The sequence below is a fragment of the Dunckerocampus dactyliophorus genome, chromosome 14, assembly GCF_027744805.1.
Source record: "Dunckerocampus dactyliophorus isolate RoL2022-P2 chromosome 14, RoL_Ddac_1.1, whole genome shotgun sequence".
Taxonomy (NCBI): Eukaryota; Metazoa; Chordata; class Actinopteri; order Syngnathiformes; family Syngnathidae; genus Dunckerocampus; species Dunckerocampus dactyliophorus.
The window spans coordinates 3,838,858-3,856,756 of record NC_072832.1 but is presented as its reverse complement, the minus strand read 5'-3'; the positions used below and the strand labels follow the sequence as shown (position 1 = coordinate 3,856,756).

The 17,899-nt window shown below is 40.8% G+C and overlaps 2 protein-coding genes across 6 annotated transcripts in view; one reads left to right on the top strand and one right to left on the bottom strand.

Moving 5' to 3' along the window:
* arid5b (AT-rich interaction domain 5B) overlaps positions 1 to 17,899 on the bottom strand; it is a 154,577-nt gene that overhangs the window by 136,088 nt on the left and 590 nt on the right. The window contains exons 2-4 of one of the 5 annotated variants that reach the window (XM_054798655.1): positions 15,901 to 16,247; positions 10,720 to 10,876; positions 910 to 1,033 (exon numbers count right to left, since the gene is read on the bottom strand). The gene's annotated coding sequence lies outside the window, so the exon portion shown is untranslated. Of the gene's footprint in view, positions 1 to 909; positions 1,034 to 10,719; positions 10,877 to 13,941; positions 14,103 to 15,900; positions 16,248 to 17,899 lie in introns of those variants that run through there. The other 4 variants (XM_054798658.1, XM_054798657.1, XM_054798656.1 and 1 more) reach the window with 4 other exon arrangements.
* Positions 665 to 17,146, top strand: LOC129193889 (transmembrane protein 26-like). Its single transcript, XM_054798662.1, has 6 exons — positions 665 to 1,065; positions 3,124 to 3,220; positions 3,959 to 4,045; positions 8,197 to 8,396; positions 9,524 to 9,603; positions 15,746 to 17,146. Exons 1-6 carry the CDS (start codon positions 860 to 862, stop codon positions 16,042 to 16,044), a joined length of 969 nt encoding a protein of 322 aa, XP_054654637.1. The 5' UTR covers positions 665 to 859; the 3' UTR covers positions 16,045 to 17,146.

Below are 17,899 nucleotides of genomic sequence, written 5' to 3'. Positions count from 1 at the left end.
AACATAAACAACACAAAAATGGGTTGCAACACCATGAACTATATACAGTTTTCACATTTGGAACTGAACTATGCGTGTGCACGGTCCTCCATGCTGTCTCACTTCCTCCTTCCTGTCATGTGTGATTCTTCCATTGAAATGATCTGCCGAGCTCTTATCAAATGCACTTCTGCCACCTAGTGGCTGTTTTTATGGCTTAAAAGTGCTTCTTAAAAGTACGTCTTTGGTAGTGAAAGAGTTCATATTTCAACTTGATGCTACTAAAATGACATTTTTCCTTAAAATATGTTACTGTTGTAAACTTATGACTTCTCGTTAGATTAATATTTTGACTTTATTCTTCTGATTGTTCCATTTTTGCTGGAGTTTTTTTTTGTCTTTTTGTTCATTTATATGTGCCGTGGGCTGTACTTTGGACACCCATGGTCTAAGAAGTATCTGGAAGTGAATTATTATCCTCTTTTTTGTGTTCTCGTCTTAATGAACAACCTTTTTTTTTTTTTAAACGCCAAAAGTCAGTTCCTCCCAAGCCGCACGTCACTGAAAGAAAGCAAGCAACGTGGAGAAGTATTTTCAGCACCTTAACAATGCTGCCCTCTTGTGGACGGGCGCGGGTTTGCATGCCACTTGTGTTGGTCAAAAGTGTCGATGAATAAGGAGCTCTTTGAGGAAAGCTGTGTCATGTATTCTAAAGAGTGGCTTTATGCAGCAGCCGCCCCCACTCCCCTCTTAAGGGCGGAGCTTCAAGCTTCTGAAGTCACTTTTTCTCCCACAAACTTCACTTCATCCTGCAGACTCTCCACCTCAGAACTTTTGAGGCGCGAGTAGCAAGGAGAGTAGAGGAGATGCGTGGAGGAGGATGGTGATGGTGATGATGAGTGTGTTCAAGTTTACGTGTGCCATCATTACCAGGGGACTATTCCTCTTCGTGTCGCTGGCGGCCGTGTGGAGGGTGACCTGGGTGAAGGGGGACAACATCTTCTGGCTCCTCACGCTGCTCTTCTTGCCGCTGCTGCTGGAGATGATCGTCACGCTGAAGAGGAGGAAGGGCAAAGATTACAAATGGTAAGGATGCAGTTCAATATGCAATCATGATTGTGCAGAGCTGCTGCTATTGTTTAAGACGACAATGAAGACAGGGTGGTCCCCCCTCATTCAAGCCTCCTGCCCTAAATAGTCTTCCTCCAGGAAGAGATCTGCAAAAAAAATCCTCTTCTTTGCAAGTACACGCTTTCACCAACTCATTGAAAATTGCACTTTTTAAGACATTTTTGGCCGCTTGATTAGGTATACCTGCACAATGCAGTAAGAAAGGATGCCTAAGTTAAGATAATGCTCGGTTTAGATTGAAAACTGCTTTCAAATGGCAAAAATTGTTTTAATGTGGATAAAAACTAAGTGTAATATAATGCAAATACATAATGCAAATATTTACTCTTTTTTTTACTCCTGTTTATTTGTAAATTATTCGCAGTTATACATAATATACAGTGCTTCTGTCAATTTTACTTCTTTAGTCATTTCTATTTCATATTCCATGAAATTATTAAGTTAGCCACAAACTCGTAACCCTACTATAACACCTCCTTATTCATTTCTTTCCCATTAGAGAATTCAAGTCATTGCAGAGACATGGGGGGAGGTGTAGATTCAAGACGCTGTGCTTCTTCCTCTCCTTTTCAGGCAAACTGTGGTGTGACGTTCTTTACTGTAATTCTGTTAAGCATGTTCCCAACAAAGTACATTGTAGTCGTGTGAAGATAAGGTAAACATAAATATTCTTTACTGTTCGGTGCGATCACCGTAGCACGACGGAGTATTAGCGCAACATTGGGGAAAAAAATAACAGATTTTGAGAAAAAAGTTGTAAATTTACGAGAATAAAGTCGCAAATTTGCGGGAAAAAAGTTGTAAATTTATGAGAATAAAGTATTATGGGAGTAAAAGTAACAAATATACAAGAAAAAAAGTCGTAATAATACCTTCGACCAGGGCCAAAGGTCACATAAGTCGCCCCATTTCATAGCTGTCTCAGGCAACGCCATTTACGACGGCGTATTAAAATAATGACATTTCGAGAGTAAAAGTACGACGTTATTGTCACAAAATTAATATTTTAATTTTCACGAGAAAGAAAATGGTAATATTACGAGAATAAAGTCGTACATTTACAACAATTAAGTCGTAAATTTACGAGACAAAATGTGTTACTTTATGTTACAGGTATTGCCTGAGACAGCTATGAAAAGGGGGGACTTATGTGACGTTTGGCCTCGGGCATGTGGAGGGGGCGCGGTAAGGAAGGCGGAAGTGAGATGATGCCAACCCGCGCTGCTCATACGTTATAAATAACGTTTTTCATACGTTATGAATAAAAACTGGCCTGAAGCAAGAGGAAAGTTTCCTTCCTTCCTGAAGAGCTGTGCTCTATTTTCCCTCTGACACGGAATATTATGACTTTATTCTCAAAATCTCCGATATTTTTTTTCCAATGTGGCCTTAATACTGCGTCGTACTATACCGACATCTCTTTCTAATTTGTCGCCCCTCGCAAAACATTAGCCAGTGCTCTCAATAGGTGGCTGCAGCACTGCAAACTACAAGCATGAAAATAAACATGTTGTTCAATGTACACCTCTTTTTATGCAGCCACATGGAGAGGTCACGGAAAGTTTTGAGCACCTTCTCCGGGCGTTTCTCCCCATGTGTGAGCCAAAGACAGGAAGTTAGTGACGTGTAGAATCTGTGATATCAAAGCGGATCTCCCCACGCCATTAACGTGACGAGGAGCATCCTCTGCTCGGCTTTGAAATGCATAAATAAGTTAGTGTAACAGGAGGAAGATGTTGTACTCTTGGATGGAACAAAAAGCACCCTATTAGGGGTGTAACTCACAATCTTTATTACAAAGCGTAAATCTTGATGCATTTATTACTATTAAAGCTTAAATTAACACCACTGAAAGCTGTCTTAAAAAGATGCAAAGTCAATGACCTGGCAATCGTGAAGCTATAAAGCTCTATGCAGTAGACGGAGTAATGGAGACTAAACGTTTGCATGACATCATTTCTCGCCAATACACTACACTAAGTGTTCTCATGGAGTATGTCTTCTCCCTTGCAGGTTTTCTCCACCAATCTTCCTCTTTCTAATAAGCATCATTCCCTCCATTTGGATCCTGGAGCTTCACCACCAGCAGGACAAAGCCAGTGACCCTCAGGTACACGCCACATCGCATTGTAATAATCACATTATTCATATAATAAATAAACATACATAATTACTATTAGACTTTATTGAGCCACAAGGGAAATTGTTTGGTCGCAGCAGCTCAACTGCAAGAAGAGAAAGACAAACACTAAAAATACTAGAACAGAGAAGAACTACACGTTCAGCACCTATAAAAAGCAAGACATTATGAGAGTACAATAGAAAGCATATTAGATATACTGGTTTACAACTAAATATATTATAAATTAACTTATTTAACATATATTATTATTAGTGTAATGTCAGTAAATGGCGTCAGTGTCACACTTATTATTTTCATTGTACAATAAAATACAATATGCAACACAATATGAATAAGATACAAAAATGCTTTTATGTTTATTTCCTGCATTTATTTATTTTGGGGGGCCGGTGCTTACACTGAAAGTCTCTGTGTTTTTGTTCTGCGTTTCATTTTTATTGAATGTTACTTGTTAGAATTTTTTGAGTGGTCTTGCAAGTTTCCAGGTGTTTTTGTATTTTTGTTTAAAAATAAATGATGTCTTAAGTCCGTCTTTTGTCCTTAGATACTGACTAAAGCCATCGTCAGGCTGATTTATAGCCTCATGACAGACTGGTGGTCATGTGGGAGTAGTGGTGAATTGAGCCATCGAAGCAGTATTGCTCATTTACAAGGGCTGTATCCTCAAAAATAATTATCATTGAAGCTTTAACAACCTTGTTCCAGTGCAAGAAGCTGGACTCGTGGGAGAACGTGAAGCGAGTGATCACCCTAAATGAGACCACCAACCTCACGTACCAGAACTACCTGGAGGTAATAGCTGTTTCATATGAGGACATTATCAGCATGTTGTATTTTTGTTACATGATGTGTCTGCACAAAAAGAGTGACTATTTTATTTCTGGTGATGCATTTATTGGCAAACCACTCAACCATTTATGGATTTGGAGGCGTGAAGTCACAAAAAATACAGACGATTTCTCAAGAAACCCTGTTGAGCACATTGCTGTTTCATCACTCTGTCTGTATGTTCTTCTAATGACTTAAGGAAGTTGAGAAAATGCTGACAACAGGCTGCACATGTCATCTCCCGTATATGGCAGTATGGACTTGACTGATTGTAAGGATTTAGAATTCTTGCTCCAGCACTGCAAGGCTGTACTTCCCTCATACGTGCATGATTGCGGTATTCCACTTTAGTTTCGTATTATTTTTTTGACAAACATCCAAAAATTTGATGCACTGAGGAAGTGGTTAACCAAAACATCTGATTTTGGTGTACAATTTAATAATCCTAAAACCTGAGCAGTTGGGGTTTCGGTGCCTGGTTGAAAAGGAAAACTACACTTTTTAAAGAAATTTTCCCATGATCCACAATCCTTATGTTAGACATGAGCACACATCTTTTCTGTGCGTTCTAAAGAGAGAAAAACAGCCAGCACGAGAGACAGATGAGCCAAATGCAGATTAATAAGATTGTTTGGGTTAATGCAAGTAGCCACATTCCAATAGATTGGGCTACTCTGTTTGTCCATTTTGATTTCTTGATTGATCCATCTGCCTTTGCAAACCCAAAAGCTTCTCCAAGATGTTTTCCCTGTTGTGAGTCACAGTCAAAGTGCTAACAGCTTTACCCACCACATCAATTATTACGGGCAGCTGCTGGGCGCATTGGACTACTGTCTTTGTCTTCCGAATTCTGCGGTACACCAGGGCAGTGCCTAATCCAATCAGCAACAGACCTGTTTTCATAGTTCCATATAGATAGATGTTTTTGATGTACTCAAAGGAAAGAATCGCCAGGCACATGAACTTCAACTTCCCCCCCCCCCCCAACCAACTGTCCATCACGTAACCAGCAGTGATCGCTCCGTCAGGGCAGACAGGTTCCTCTGGATCGCCAGGCACATGAACTTCCACTTCCCCCAACTGTCCATCACGTAACCGGCAGTGATCGTTCTGTCAGGGCAGACAGGTTCCTCCGAACCAGAGTTTCTCGTCGAGAAGATTTTGTCAATTGCGTGGCGAGACCAGCTGATCAATTCCTTGATTTTGATTTGGAGAGCAATGTGGAGAGAGGCTCTTAAAAGTATGAAAAACGAGACGAGAGAAGCAAAGCAGGGAAGATAAGAGGGAAAAGATGTGACAGCCTTCGTTGAGAGCCACCAGAAGAAGAAACATTTAGCACTAGTGCTACGTGCTGATGCTATGAGTATGGCTTAGTGTTTCACTATAGCTAGATCTGCCTATTACCCAGTCTATTACCCCAGGTGAATCCCATTACATTGCATTATTAGCTGCCTCGTGCTAGCAGTTTTTCAACATTTACATTGCACAGAAAAGAGAAAGACGTGTTCATGGCTTACATAAGGATTGTGGATGATGGGCAAAAATTTAAAAAAGTGCAGTTTTCTTTTAAGGGCACCTCAACAGATCGTGTCTTGAAATGCATTCAAAATTTCCATATTATGATCTGACACATTAGGTCCCTAGTGGGACAATTTCTATCCCTTTAGGTCAGATCCACAAAAATTGTCCCCAAGAACCAATTGTTGGACGCTTCTGTAAATGTTTACAAGTTTTCCAGAGACAGAAAGCTACCGGTCTGCATCTAAGCTAAAGAAGACACTTTAACTTCAAAAGCTACAAGGATGGACAGGCTGCAGAATCAGCCGCCTTTGGTTCCAAAGCCAAGTCCTTAGAGCCAAAACCTTCCAGACTGAGTTACTGCCAGCTCCCAACGTTTAGGTCAGGCTAACAAAGTCAGTCAAACATCTACTGACACATCACAAGTCATGAGTAACAACAGGGTGGGAAAAAAATGCAAAATGTAGTCCTAATTACATCGGCACTGACTTGATATGAGATCTCAGAGGGGTTTTCATTGGTAATGTGTAGGGAGAATCTCAGACAAATTGGATTCTCAGCGTGGGGAGAATAAACATGTGAGGAACATCGCACAAACATGCGAGTGTTGACGCGTTGGATGGGGCACCAGACGTGAAAATCTCAAGCAAACAAACAGCCTTCTCAGAAATACTGGACCAAATCCTTAGGTGCAAAGTCGGGAAAGCCTGAATAAATGGTTGAATGGCGCAATTAAAGGCAAAAATAATTACGAAATTGTTGGCAAAAATAATGTGTAATTGACCGTTGAGTATACAAAATCATCAGCCTTCATAGCGGATAAAGATATTTGAAAACACCAAACCAAATAGTTATAAATTTTTTGAAGACATAATAAAAAATTTAAAAAAATGAATAAAGTTTTAATTTTTGGAAAATTAGGCTGCGAAAAAAGTGATAGTTATGAGAAAAAAGTTCAAATATTATGGAATAAAGTCATAATTACAAGAAATAAAAAAGGTGGTTGGAAAATATTTTTTAAAAAACAGTAAAACTGGAAAAAAACAAAGTAAAGAATAATTTTTAAAAAAAGAACTTTATATTAAGAGAATATTAAGAGAAAAGAAGCTTTACAGTGTTCACTCACTCCACCGTGGTTCACCTTTCATGGACTTGCTGTTTTGCATATTTTTTTGGCGCAATTTTAGTGCATTTTTTGTTTTTAACAGCGTGTGGAAGCTGTTAAAGGCCAAGCCTGGCCCTTAAGAAGAATTGTATTGTGGGAAGTGGAGTGTTGTAGTTCTGTGGTGTCTCTATTCTCTCTTTTCTGTCTGCACCACCCATTGTCTTCTGCATCCTGATTGGCTGTAGACCACTGTCAATCAATCTCCTTTGTGCCGTCTCTTGCTGTGGCCATGGCTACCAAACTAGCTAACCGTGTGAGCTGCTTGCTAACCGCCAATACTGTAAACAATAGAAGAAACAGAAGAAGCTAACCGTGTGAGGAAAATACGACAGGAGCAATATGTTTTAACAAAGATACAAAAACGCTACTGTTCAGCGGAACGGCGCTAGGACGAGGCACAGTCATAGGAGTGAAATAATAATTAAATCATTTGTTTTGCCCAACATAGTAGGTTGATCATTAAAATTCAAACGAAATTTGAACTTGAAGAGTGTTTAAACGAGAGAAATGTGAGAAAATATTCATGCCTGTCTGAGAAAAGTGTATAAAGTGTACAGTCAGGGTTTTATAGCCTTAAAACATATAATTTAAAAAAATATATAGTCAGCTACTTCGCGGATTTCACTTATTGTGGAGGGAACCTATCCCCCACGATAAATAAGAAAACACTGCATATTTTTATTTTAAAATATTATGTGAATAAAGTCATAATATTACAAAAAGAAAACTTTCTAAGACAAAGAAGAATGTTGAAATATTTGGAAAATGACAATGGAAGCAGAAGTTCATAGTAGTAGTACGGTTTTTCACCTATATCACAAAGCAGTTTTTCCTTGAACTATATACGTATAACTTTGTCGTATATTGCTTTACAAAATATCAACGTGACCCTTGCATGCTTTCATTTTCCAGTATGTGGCCCTCAGTGGAAAAAGACACCCATGATTTACTATATATGAAAACATGCATAATAATACCCATACTACATGACACACAAATAGAAGTGATCAAATCAGTGATCCCTGGGGTATTCCACAAGTCTAAAAAGCAAAGATTTCCACTTCTGTCTTAATTGTAGGGGTGATCAAATCACTAATGCAGCTTTGGGAATTGACAAAAACATCTGAGACAAATTTATAAATAAATATTCAAGCCTTTGTGAGACGGTCACCACACCCATTTACCCCAAGAGTTGTGGACACACCTCCAAAAGCTTTGTTTCCCAGAAGGAAAACATATGTGTGGTCATTTTGGTTTTTTTTTATTAAGCCTGGGGGGAATTTCACAGGGATAGCTTCAATAACATCCAGCAGAGTCTTATAACATCAAATGAACCAAGTTAGCCGCATGCAAAAACATGTCCGGCAAAGTGTAAACACATCCAAATGTCCATCTACGCAGAAAAGACTTCCACTATTTCTTCATCTTCCAGAATATCAACCAGGCGTTGTGCTCCAATGACTGGATCCTCGCTCTTCACCAGATCCTACTTATCCTCCTTATCGTGGGAAAGTGGCTCCTCCCACTTGGTGGCGGGGTCACAAGGGACGAGCTCTCTCAGCTGCTCCTGATCTTTGTTGGCACGGCGGCAGACATCCTTGAATTCACGAGTGAGACGCTGTCAGATGTCAAGTGGGTGTCTCTTATCATGTTTGGTTGATGGTTGTGGCCGCTAAGGCCTTAAAATGTCTAAAACCTCATCAAATGTCTTAAGTTAAAATGTCTTCATTTTGAACGGTCTTAAAAATGTATTTGTTACTTTTATTTAAAACAATTATCTATCTTTTAAAAGCCTGACCTGCCAATTCCGATTTTGGTCGATACCTTTTTTTTTTTTTTTTTTAAAATAACTGACAGCATACACCTTCAATGTTCCAATCTTATTTTGTTGAAAACATTGAACAATACCCGTAAAACAATACCAACGTGTCGTTTTAACAGAGGTACTTCTCTCATAAAATGAAAAGTTTAGAAAATTGCTATCGTTAAACTACTAAATTATCTCAGTTCCTTTACTGTTTCATTTTTCACATTTTAAAAACAAATAAAACTTGCACAACAGGTTACACTGCAGACCAGATCCGAGCCTCTTACCAAAAATCGAAATGGAAACCTAAAATGGCTGGTTGTCCAATCCCATGAACGCCATCATTTTCCTTGTAGTAGCTTTTCTCTTTTCACTGCTCATAAGCGCTAACCTTTGCCTGACTCTTTGCTCGATTGCAAGCTGTCAGTCTGGCAGAGCAAAAGGGGACAGTAGCTGACTTTCAAGACTGTGCAGAAGTAGATAAGATTGGTGGATAAGATTGGTTTCATATGTAAGGCTCGAAACCTTTAAAAGCAAGAAGTTTATGCATTCGTTCGATCGGGTCGGCCGATCGATCGAATTCCTTAATTTTGGTGGATCGTGATCGGCTGACCCGATGGAACAAATGCATAAACTTCAGTCTTGCTTTTAAAGGTTTCGATTTTTGAGGCTGCTATAACATCCTCAATATAACTAACTACAAAACGGAAGTAAGGCAGCCCGCTCTGAATTTAGTGAGCACAACCAGCTAGCGTACTTTGCGTGCACTGTGGGGCTCCGGTTTTCCTTTGTGTCCTTTGTAGTTTTTTGCCAGTATGGGTTTGAAATGGGTCTTAAATTTGATTCATTATGGTCTTTGCTCTCTGTACACACATGTATTTGTAATACCAAAGCACTATTGAGGATCACATAATCCTGGAAATCTAGCTACTGTATATATTGTCTTCTGCAGAGAGAACAGTCCTCAACTGGTGTATATCATCTTAGCTGTATGGACCTGGAGCATGTTACAGTTCCCTCTACATCTGGCTGGTAAGTTCAATAAATACATTTGAAGATTTTCAATGGGATTAAGGTCCTGGAACTTGCTGTACCACTCCAGGATCTTAATGTGCTTCTACCTGAGCTACTGCTTTGCTGCCTTGGCCATATGCTGTGGATTATTGTCATGTTAGAAGACTCATGTACAACCCATCTTCAGTGGTCTGGCTGAGGCATAGAGGTTGTCATCCCAAATTATACAGCAAATGGCCCCATTGCGGACCCTCAATGCAGGGAGGTCTTCCTGCACTCTTATAGCAGAGAAACAGAATGTTTCCACCTCCATGTTTAACAGTGGGGATGGCCTTCTTCGGGTCTTATTCAGCATTTCTCTGCTTCGTCCATTAGAGTTGATGTTGGCATAACCTCAATTTTAGTCTCATCTGACCACATAACATTTTCCCAAGCCTTCTTTGAAACAATGTGTGTGTCAGAATAATCAAACAGGTCTCCACAACTTTGTTCTCAAGACAATGTTCCCAATCAAGCCAATCTTTTTAATAATGTACATTAAGTGGAGCCTCCTCACCAGTAATTCCAATAAATACCACCATGATGCTTTTAGAGCACTTAAATCCAACGCTCAATAGTGCTCAACTGAGGTTCTCTTTGCCCTCTCTGTGTCCTCTTTGTAAGGGTGCGGCCATGTCCAGTATGTTTGTATACCTTATAAAACACACAGTACGTTGTTGTTATATACATGCAACTTGGCCATAAACATGCGCTCAGACATCACCTGGGAAAATTAAATATTTGAATCTTTTATTTTGGGTTTGTTTACTTTTGTCAAAGCCTAGGCTATTTAAGCTAGCTAGCCATCAGTTAGTGTAGCAGAAGTCTCGCTACGTGGCTTTGACTCCTAGCAGTCATTTCGACATGTTTATATGTGTAATCTATACTCGGGCTGCAACTAAAGACTATTTTCGTAGTCAATTAATCTGAAGCTTGTTGTTTCGATTAATCGATTAAGCCCTAGACCAGGGGTTGGCAAACCAGCGGCAATTCAGACTCATTGTTGCGGCTCCCTTTGCCGAGCATGGTGATTTTTTTAACACCAAAGTAAGGGAGATGTGCATTTTCAAAAAGAATGTGAAATATCCGACTCACCACAAGTCTGTGAATGCAGAAGCGCGCTGTAGCTGTGTTTGGAGCCCGTGACACGCTAATCGCCAAGGTGGTGACTCCGGGAGAGGCAGATAGTGTGCCACTGGAGCTGACTGCATTGACCACTTGTAACTGCTGTGAGCCAGGGTGGACCTCTCAGCTGCAACCACAGAACAATATGTGCTTTCACTTTGTCTACCAAAAACCAGTACTTTCACTAAGTCTCTAACTACCAGTCCCTACATTTGTCACTAGTCACGTTTGGGAAAATAAGTCACCAAGAGGGTTTGGAAAGTCACCAGATTTAGTGAGAAAATTTGCCAAGTTGGCATTACAGGCGTAGACGCTATTGAGCAAACACTGATATGCAGAAATGTGAACTCTGATGAGCTATTTTATGTTAAAATTGGCTACATTTTGTTTTTAAACAAATACGGGAACCACTCATAAAGGCTTACAGGTCAGTGCTTAAATGACTTCAGAGTAGGCCTACACTCGCTGCACTTCTGTTTATCGAGGAAAAGGCTTCTTGAGACGTCATCTGTACTTCTGTGTAGAAGGTGTCGGACGTTTCGCTCCTCATCCGAAGAGCTTCGTCAGCAAACTAATAAGTGCTGGTAGCTTAGGCCTTAAATACAGTAAGAGTGGGCGGAATTGGTGTGCCAACACCCTCCTCCTATTGGTTCGTTACACTAAGCCTGGGCGGAGCAGTGGTATAATCCTATCCTGTTATTCACACCTACGATAAAAGGGAAGTGTCGCTCCCTGAATTGGGAATGAACGACTCTGATACTGGCTTGTTAGCATCTATTGTTCTGGCTCGGCCCTGCCTTCACCTCATTTGCAAGACTAAGAGCTGTGGGTTTTGGTCTCAGTAACCTGCTGAACACAGGGTCCAAATTAAACCTCAAACCACCATTCCGATTCAATGATGGGTTCTGTTGTTTGACAAAAATAGCTTCCTTTACTCCTCTTTCAAACCATCTGTTTTCTTTGGCCAAAATCTTTACCTCGCTGTCCTGAAAAGAGTGATTGGTAGCTTTCAGGTGTAGATGTACTGCTGATTGAGGACCACTAGCATTGTCCCTGCGATGTTGATAAAGCCTTTTTTGGAGCATTTGCTTAGTTTCCCCAATGTAGTGCTCTTTGCATTCCTCATCTTTACAGTGGATGGAATAGACCACATTGCTCTGTTTCTGGTTTGGAGCCTTGTCTTTAGGATGCACTAATTTTTGTCTCAGGGTATTTACTGGTTTGAAATAGGTAGGAATTTTGTGTTGCCATAAGATCCTCTGGAGTTTTTCGGAGACCCCCGCTACATAAGGGACTACCACTCCTCTCCTTTTTGCTTCTGTGGGCTTTTGGGTTTCTTTCCCTACTCTCTTCTTTTGACATTTGTTAAAAGCCCACCGTGGGTACCCACAGGTTGAGAGCGCTCTCTGGACATGTTGTGTCTCCTTTTTTCTTTCCCTCAGCACTAGTTGGTATTTGTTCCGCTCTATGTTGGAGGGTCCTAATAACCCCTAGTTTATGTTGTAGTGGATGGTTTGATTCAAAAAGCAGGTATTGGTCAGTGTGTGTGGCCTTTCTAAAGACCTCTGTAAGTAGCTGTCTGTCCTTTCCTATAATTACCTTGCAGTCTAAGAAGGCTAGTTGGTTTTCTTTAGTGTCCTCGCGAGTAAATTTGATATTGGTGTCCACCGCATTGATGTGATCTGTGAAAGACTGAATTTCTTGTTTTTTGATTATGACAAAGGTGTCATCCACGTATCGAAACCAGTGCCTTGGTTTTGTCCCTGAGAAGGATGTGAGAGCCTGTTTCTCCATCTCTTCCATGTACAGATTCGCCACTATGGGTGAGACTGGTGAGCCCATAGCACAACCATGAATTTGTCTGTAGAATTTCCCTCTAAACTGAAAATATGTGGTGTTAAGGCAAATTTCCAGTAATTGGCAGATGTGGTCAGCACTAAGTTTTGTTCTCCGATGCAGAGTTGAGTCCTCGAGCAGTCTCTTCCTCACCACCGAGACTGCTGCTGAGGTGGGGACAGATGTGAAAAGTGAAGTCACATCATAAGACACCAAAGTTTCCTCTGGCTCCAATCTGAGGTCTTTGATGCTCGCCACAAACCCTTTTGTGTTCTCTATATGATGATCAGTGTTGCCTACCAAAGGGGATAAGACTGTTTTTACATATTTCGCTACATTGTACGTGGTAGAGTCAATGCTACAGACAATGGGTCTGAGGGGAAACCCTTCCTTGTGGATTTTTGGAAGGCCATAGATACATGGTGTAGCCTCCCCAGGGTATAACCTATGATACATCTGTCTGTCAATTAGTTCTTCCTTCTCTAACTTTTGGAGACAGTGTATGATTTCTTTCTTATACCTACTGGATGGGTCCCTTTTAAGTTGCTCATATGTGTTGGCATCACTAATTAGACTTGTTATTTTTTCTTCGTAGTCCAATGTGTTGAGAACCACTGTGCATCTGCCCTTATCAGCTGGTAAGATGGTGATGCTCTCATCTTTCTGCAGAGCCGCTAATGCTTTCCTCTCACCTAACGTGATATTGGACGGTGGTGGTTTGGCACTACTGAGAAGGGCCGATATTCTCAGACGAAGGTCCCCTGCCTCTGTTCTAGAAAGGCTATTGTTCCTGATGGCCGATTCAGCTGCTGAGATATAGTCTACTGTGGGTATCGTTTTAGGAGTCACTGAGAAGTTGAGACCCTTGGTTAATACTGCCTTCTCTGTCTCCGAGAGGCTTCTGTCTGACAGATTTTTGATCCAATTTTCTTTAGTATTGGTCTGATTCCCCCCATCCTTAGTGTTTACGACAAGCTGTGGTCGATTTTCCAATAGAAGTTTCTGGAATTTTCCCTTATGCCTTTCTTTGGTTTTGCTATGGTGCTTCATATAACCTGATTTGGTAAATTCACAAACCTCCTGAAAGGTTTCGTGCGTAAGCTTGGTTTGCAATCTCTGATAGAAGGTTTCTACTTCAGACTGTTTATTTTTTATCTCTATGTTAAGTCTCCTAATTCTCAAATTCTGTATTTTTCTGATGTAGTTTTGTTGCATTTTCCTTGCCAAGTGTCCTTGCTCTAGGGACGCTTGCCTCATGCATTTGGGGATTAACCTACTCTGCCTGCATCTAAGATTAAATCTGAGGTGGTTCCTTAAATCTGCTAATTTAAGAGTGGCCTTTTCTAAGCTACGTACCAGCAGAAGGATGTCTCTCCCAAAGTTGGTCGCAATGCGTCTGTGTAGGCTCTCAGTCGTACAGGAGTTGTCCATCGAGGAAAAGGCTTCTTGAGACGTCATCTGTACTTCTGTGTAGAAGGTGTCGGACGTTTCGCTCCTCATCCGAAGAGCTTCGTCAGCAAACTAATAAGTGCTGGTAGCTTAGGCCTTAAATACAGTAAGAGTGGGCGGAATTGGTGTGCCAACACCCTCCTCCTATTGGTTCGTTACACTAAGCCTGGGCGGAGCAGTGGTATAATCCTATCCTGTTATTCACACCTACGATAAAAGGGAAGTGTCGCTCCCTGAATTGGGAATGAACGACTCTGATACTGGCTTGTTAGCATCTATTGTTCTGGCTCGGCCCTGCCTTCACCTCATTTGCAAGACTAAGAGCTGTGGGTTTTGGTCTCAGTAACCTGCTGAACACAGGGTCCAAATTAAACCTCAAACCACCATTCCGATTCAATGATGGTTTGAATGGTGGTTTGAGGTTTAATTTGGACCCTGTGTTCAGCAGGTTACTGAGACCAAAACCCACAGCTCTTAGTCTTGCAAATGAGGTGAAGGCAGGGCCGAGCCAGAACAATAGATGCTAACAAGCCAGTATCAGAGTCGTTCATTCCCAATTCAGGGAGCGACACTTCCCTTTTATCGTAGGTGTGAATAACAGGATAGGATTATACCACTGCTCCGCCCAGGCTTAGTGTAACGAACCAATAGGAGGAGGGTGTTGGCACACCAATTCCGCCCACTCTTACTGTATTTAAGGCCTAAGCTACCAGCACTTATTAGTTTGCTGACGAAGCTCTTCGGATGAGGAGCGAAACGTCCGACACCTTCTACACAGAAGTACAGATGACGTCTCAAGAAGCCTTTTCCTCGATGGACAACTCCTGTACGACTGAGAGCCTACACAGACGCATTGCACTTCTGTTTGTTGAATTTTGTTGTTGTAACAGGTAACACTTAAAAAAAGATTAAAATTTGTACAAGTTTATAAGCTGTGTAATGTTTTGCGGTTCCAGACCATTTTATTTTTTACTGAAAGAGGTAAAGTGGCTCCTTTGATGCTAAAGGTTGCCAACCCCTGCCCTAAATGTACCAAATAAATATGAACCAAACACAAACAGCGGTTTGGTCTACAACACATCAAAAAAAAGGCAAAAATGTTGATCACTGTTTTCCAAAGTCAAAGCTGATGTGTTTGCCTAAAACACAAATAGATCTGCTTTAATGGACGACTAAAGAAATTTTAAAAATCACCTTTGAGAGGCTTAAATCAGAGGATATTTACATTTGTTAATGAAAACACAATTAATCGAATGCCAAAATAGTTGTTGATTAATTGGATAATACATTAATAATCGATTCATCGTTGCAGCTCTAATATATTCTACACATTTGGTTTGGTCGATAACTACTGTATATAGATAACTACATAAAAAAATAATCTATTTTGCCAGGTAGCTCACCCTCTATTTGCAATAAATGATATTTTTACCCATTTCAAATAAAAAAAGGAATAAATCTCAACTGTATTCACTAAGCAGATCATGTCTTTTTCCATAGACAAAAACATCACTGGCTAATTGAATATAGTTGATTTTATTGAAATTATAACATACTGTAGTTAATGAAATACGAAAGAGCGCTTGAAACAACAGATTATTAGTTTTTTGGTCTGTCCTAAAAAAACATGCAGTGTTTTTGGCTCAGAAGTGAAAGAAGACATAATATTTCTACCACCACTTTATTTTTTTCTCTTTGTCTTTTCCCACAGTGGTGAACTCCAAATCGGACTCAGAGGATGAGCAGGGGGGTGTGCAGGAGGTCTCCCTCCTGACTAAACACAGCACGGACATGTGGGGTATCGTGGAGGCCTTGTTTATCCAGGACGGGCCCTTCCTTACGGTCAGGCTGACCGTCATGACCTACTTCGATGTCTTCCACCAGATGCTGGTCTTCTTCGCTATCAAGAACTTCCTGGTGGTTATTTTGAATGTGTACAGACTGGCTGTCATATGCCAGGACTTCAGACCTTCCAGGAGCGGCACCGGCCAGGGCAGCTCCATCCCATAGTCAAGGGAAATCAGCCTCAGCACAGAGGGAAATCCCAAAGTTCTTTTGGTTTCAGTGGAACGCTCTTGTCCTGTTTGTTTTCTTGTGTGTCTCAGTCAATTAATTGTGGAAAAAAATGCAGGAGGAGGAAATTGTTTGCAACCATGTTCTTACCAAATGGAATCAAAATGAGGCTCATCTCACTGGTGTTCACAATATACGATCTGTAAACACACACAAGCAATCCTCAGTGGCCCGTAGATCAACATTCATGGAGGACTGGACTGAGGTACTTGTGTGGCGTTAAAGCTAACAACCACACCAGCAGACAAACAAGAAAAGAGGAAGCAAAGCAGGAAAAAAGGGGGTGTGTCTGGGTCTGGAAGTTTAGGAGTTAGGGGGTTTCAGTTCAAAGTTTGTCAGCACAAAATAGTCACAAAGCCTGGCGCCAAAAAGAATTTCCATCTGCATTCTGTCTGGCATCATGTTTAGCAGCAGTCCGAGCAGGAAAGGATGGGAAGAGAGCAAAGAAGTCAAATTGTCTTCACAGTCTGTGAAGTGCTGACCGAATGGGGCATGGCGAGACCAATTGAACTCAGACAGGAAGGTGAAACAGACTGTGAAAATGCAGCTGTGAGCAATTACATTTGTTTGATGGTGAAATCAGGCCATTCATTCATGTTTTTAGGAATTTACTGTAATGGAAAATAACACTGCCATTTATACCTCCAAATTTAAATGGACTGCATTGAAGTTGTGATGTTTGACACCTCTGCAGGTTATATTCCTTCAAAACAGTGTTGACAAAGTAAACACATTTATTAAGAGTTTATAGCACCATTTTTGTTTAAATGTGAGCCATTTTCCTCAACTGCTGCATTATTGTGATGTGTACACCTTGCTGTTGCCCCCTGCAGAGCGGAGTAAGTAATGCACGAACAAGCACTACTCCAGTTGAATGGTTTAACATTATTTGGGTGATGTTTGGCAGGCCAAATGAAAAGCTTTGGCGGGTCGGATGAGGCCTGTGGGCCGCCTTTAATGACCAATGGTTTTCCATGCCTGGATCAGCATCATTCTGTTTAAACACAATTGAATTGTTTTATGTCCTGGTGTATGACTTGTTTCATAAAAAATGACAATTAAAATATCAGTTTTACAGTGTGATGATTTCTGATACCTAAACACTGTTTTCAGTTGGATTTGTTGTTGTTGCCAGATTTAAGTAGAGTTATGTTAAACTTACATGAACTTAAGTACATACAAACACAGATATTCTCACAGCAGCAAACTGTTTAAAGTTCCCAAAGGGACCTAATGCTTGTATCTGTCCTCACCAGACCGTTTTCTTCAGGGGTGTCAAACTCGTGCCATGGAGGGCCGAGACACTGCAGGTTTTCTTTCCAGCCAGCCACTAAAGCAGGTGATTTTAATGATCAACACCTTCAGTTTGAGGGAAGAAGCTCATCAATTAAATCACCTGCTGAAGAAACTGGTTGGAGAGAAAACCTGCAGCGTCTCGGCCCTCCAGGGCACGAGTTTGACACGTGGTTTACTTACTCACTGGAGGAATTAAAAGTCAACTAGTTTTGGCTTTGACATAGCGGACGTTAGCTTGGCAGGTTTGAAAATTGTGTTTTCCTTTGCCTGTAGATAATCCTCCTTCATCCAGGTTATTGTATCGATCGCAACTGGACTATTCAGGTTGTCTTAGAAGATGTTTCGCATCTCATCCGAGCAGACTTCATCAATTCATGCTCAATGACTAGCTGGGCCAAACTCTAGGCAGACTAGATAGGACAAACTGGTGCAAGGTCCAACGTATTTATTCACTAAAGGATGTTTTCCTTTATTTTTCTCAAGATGCTGGGCCTCC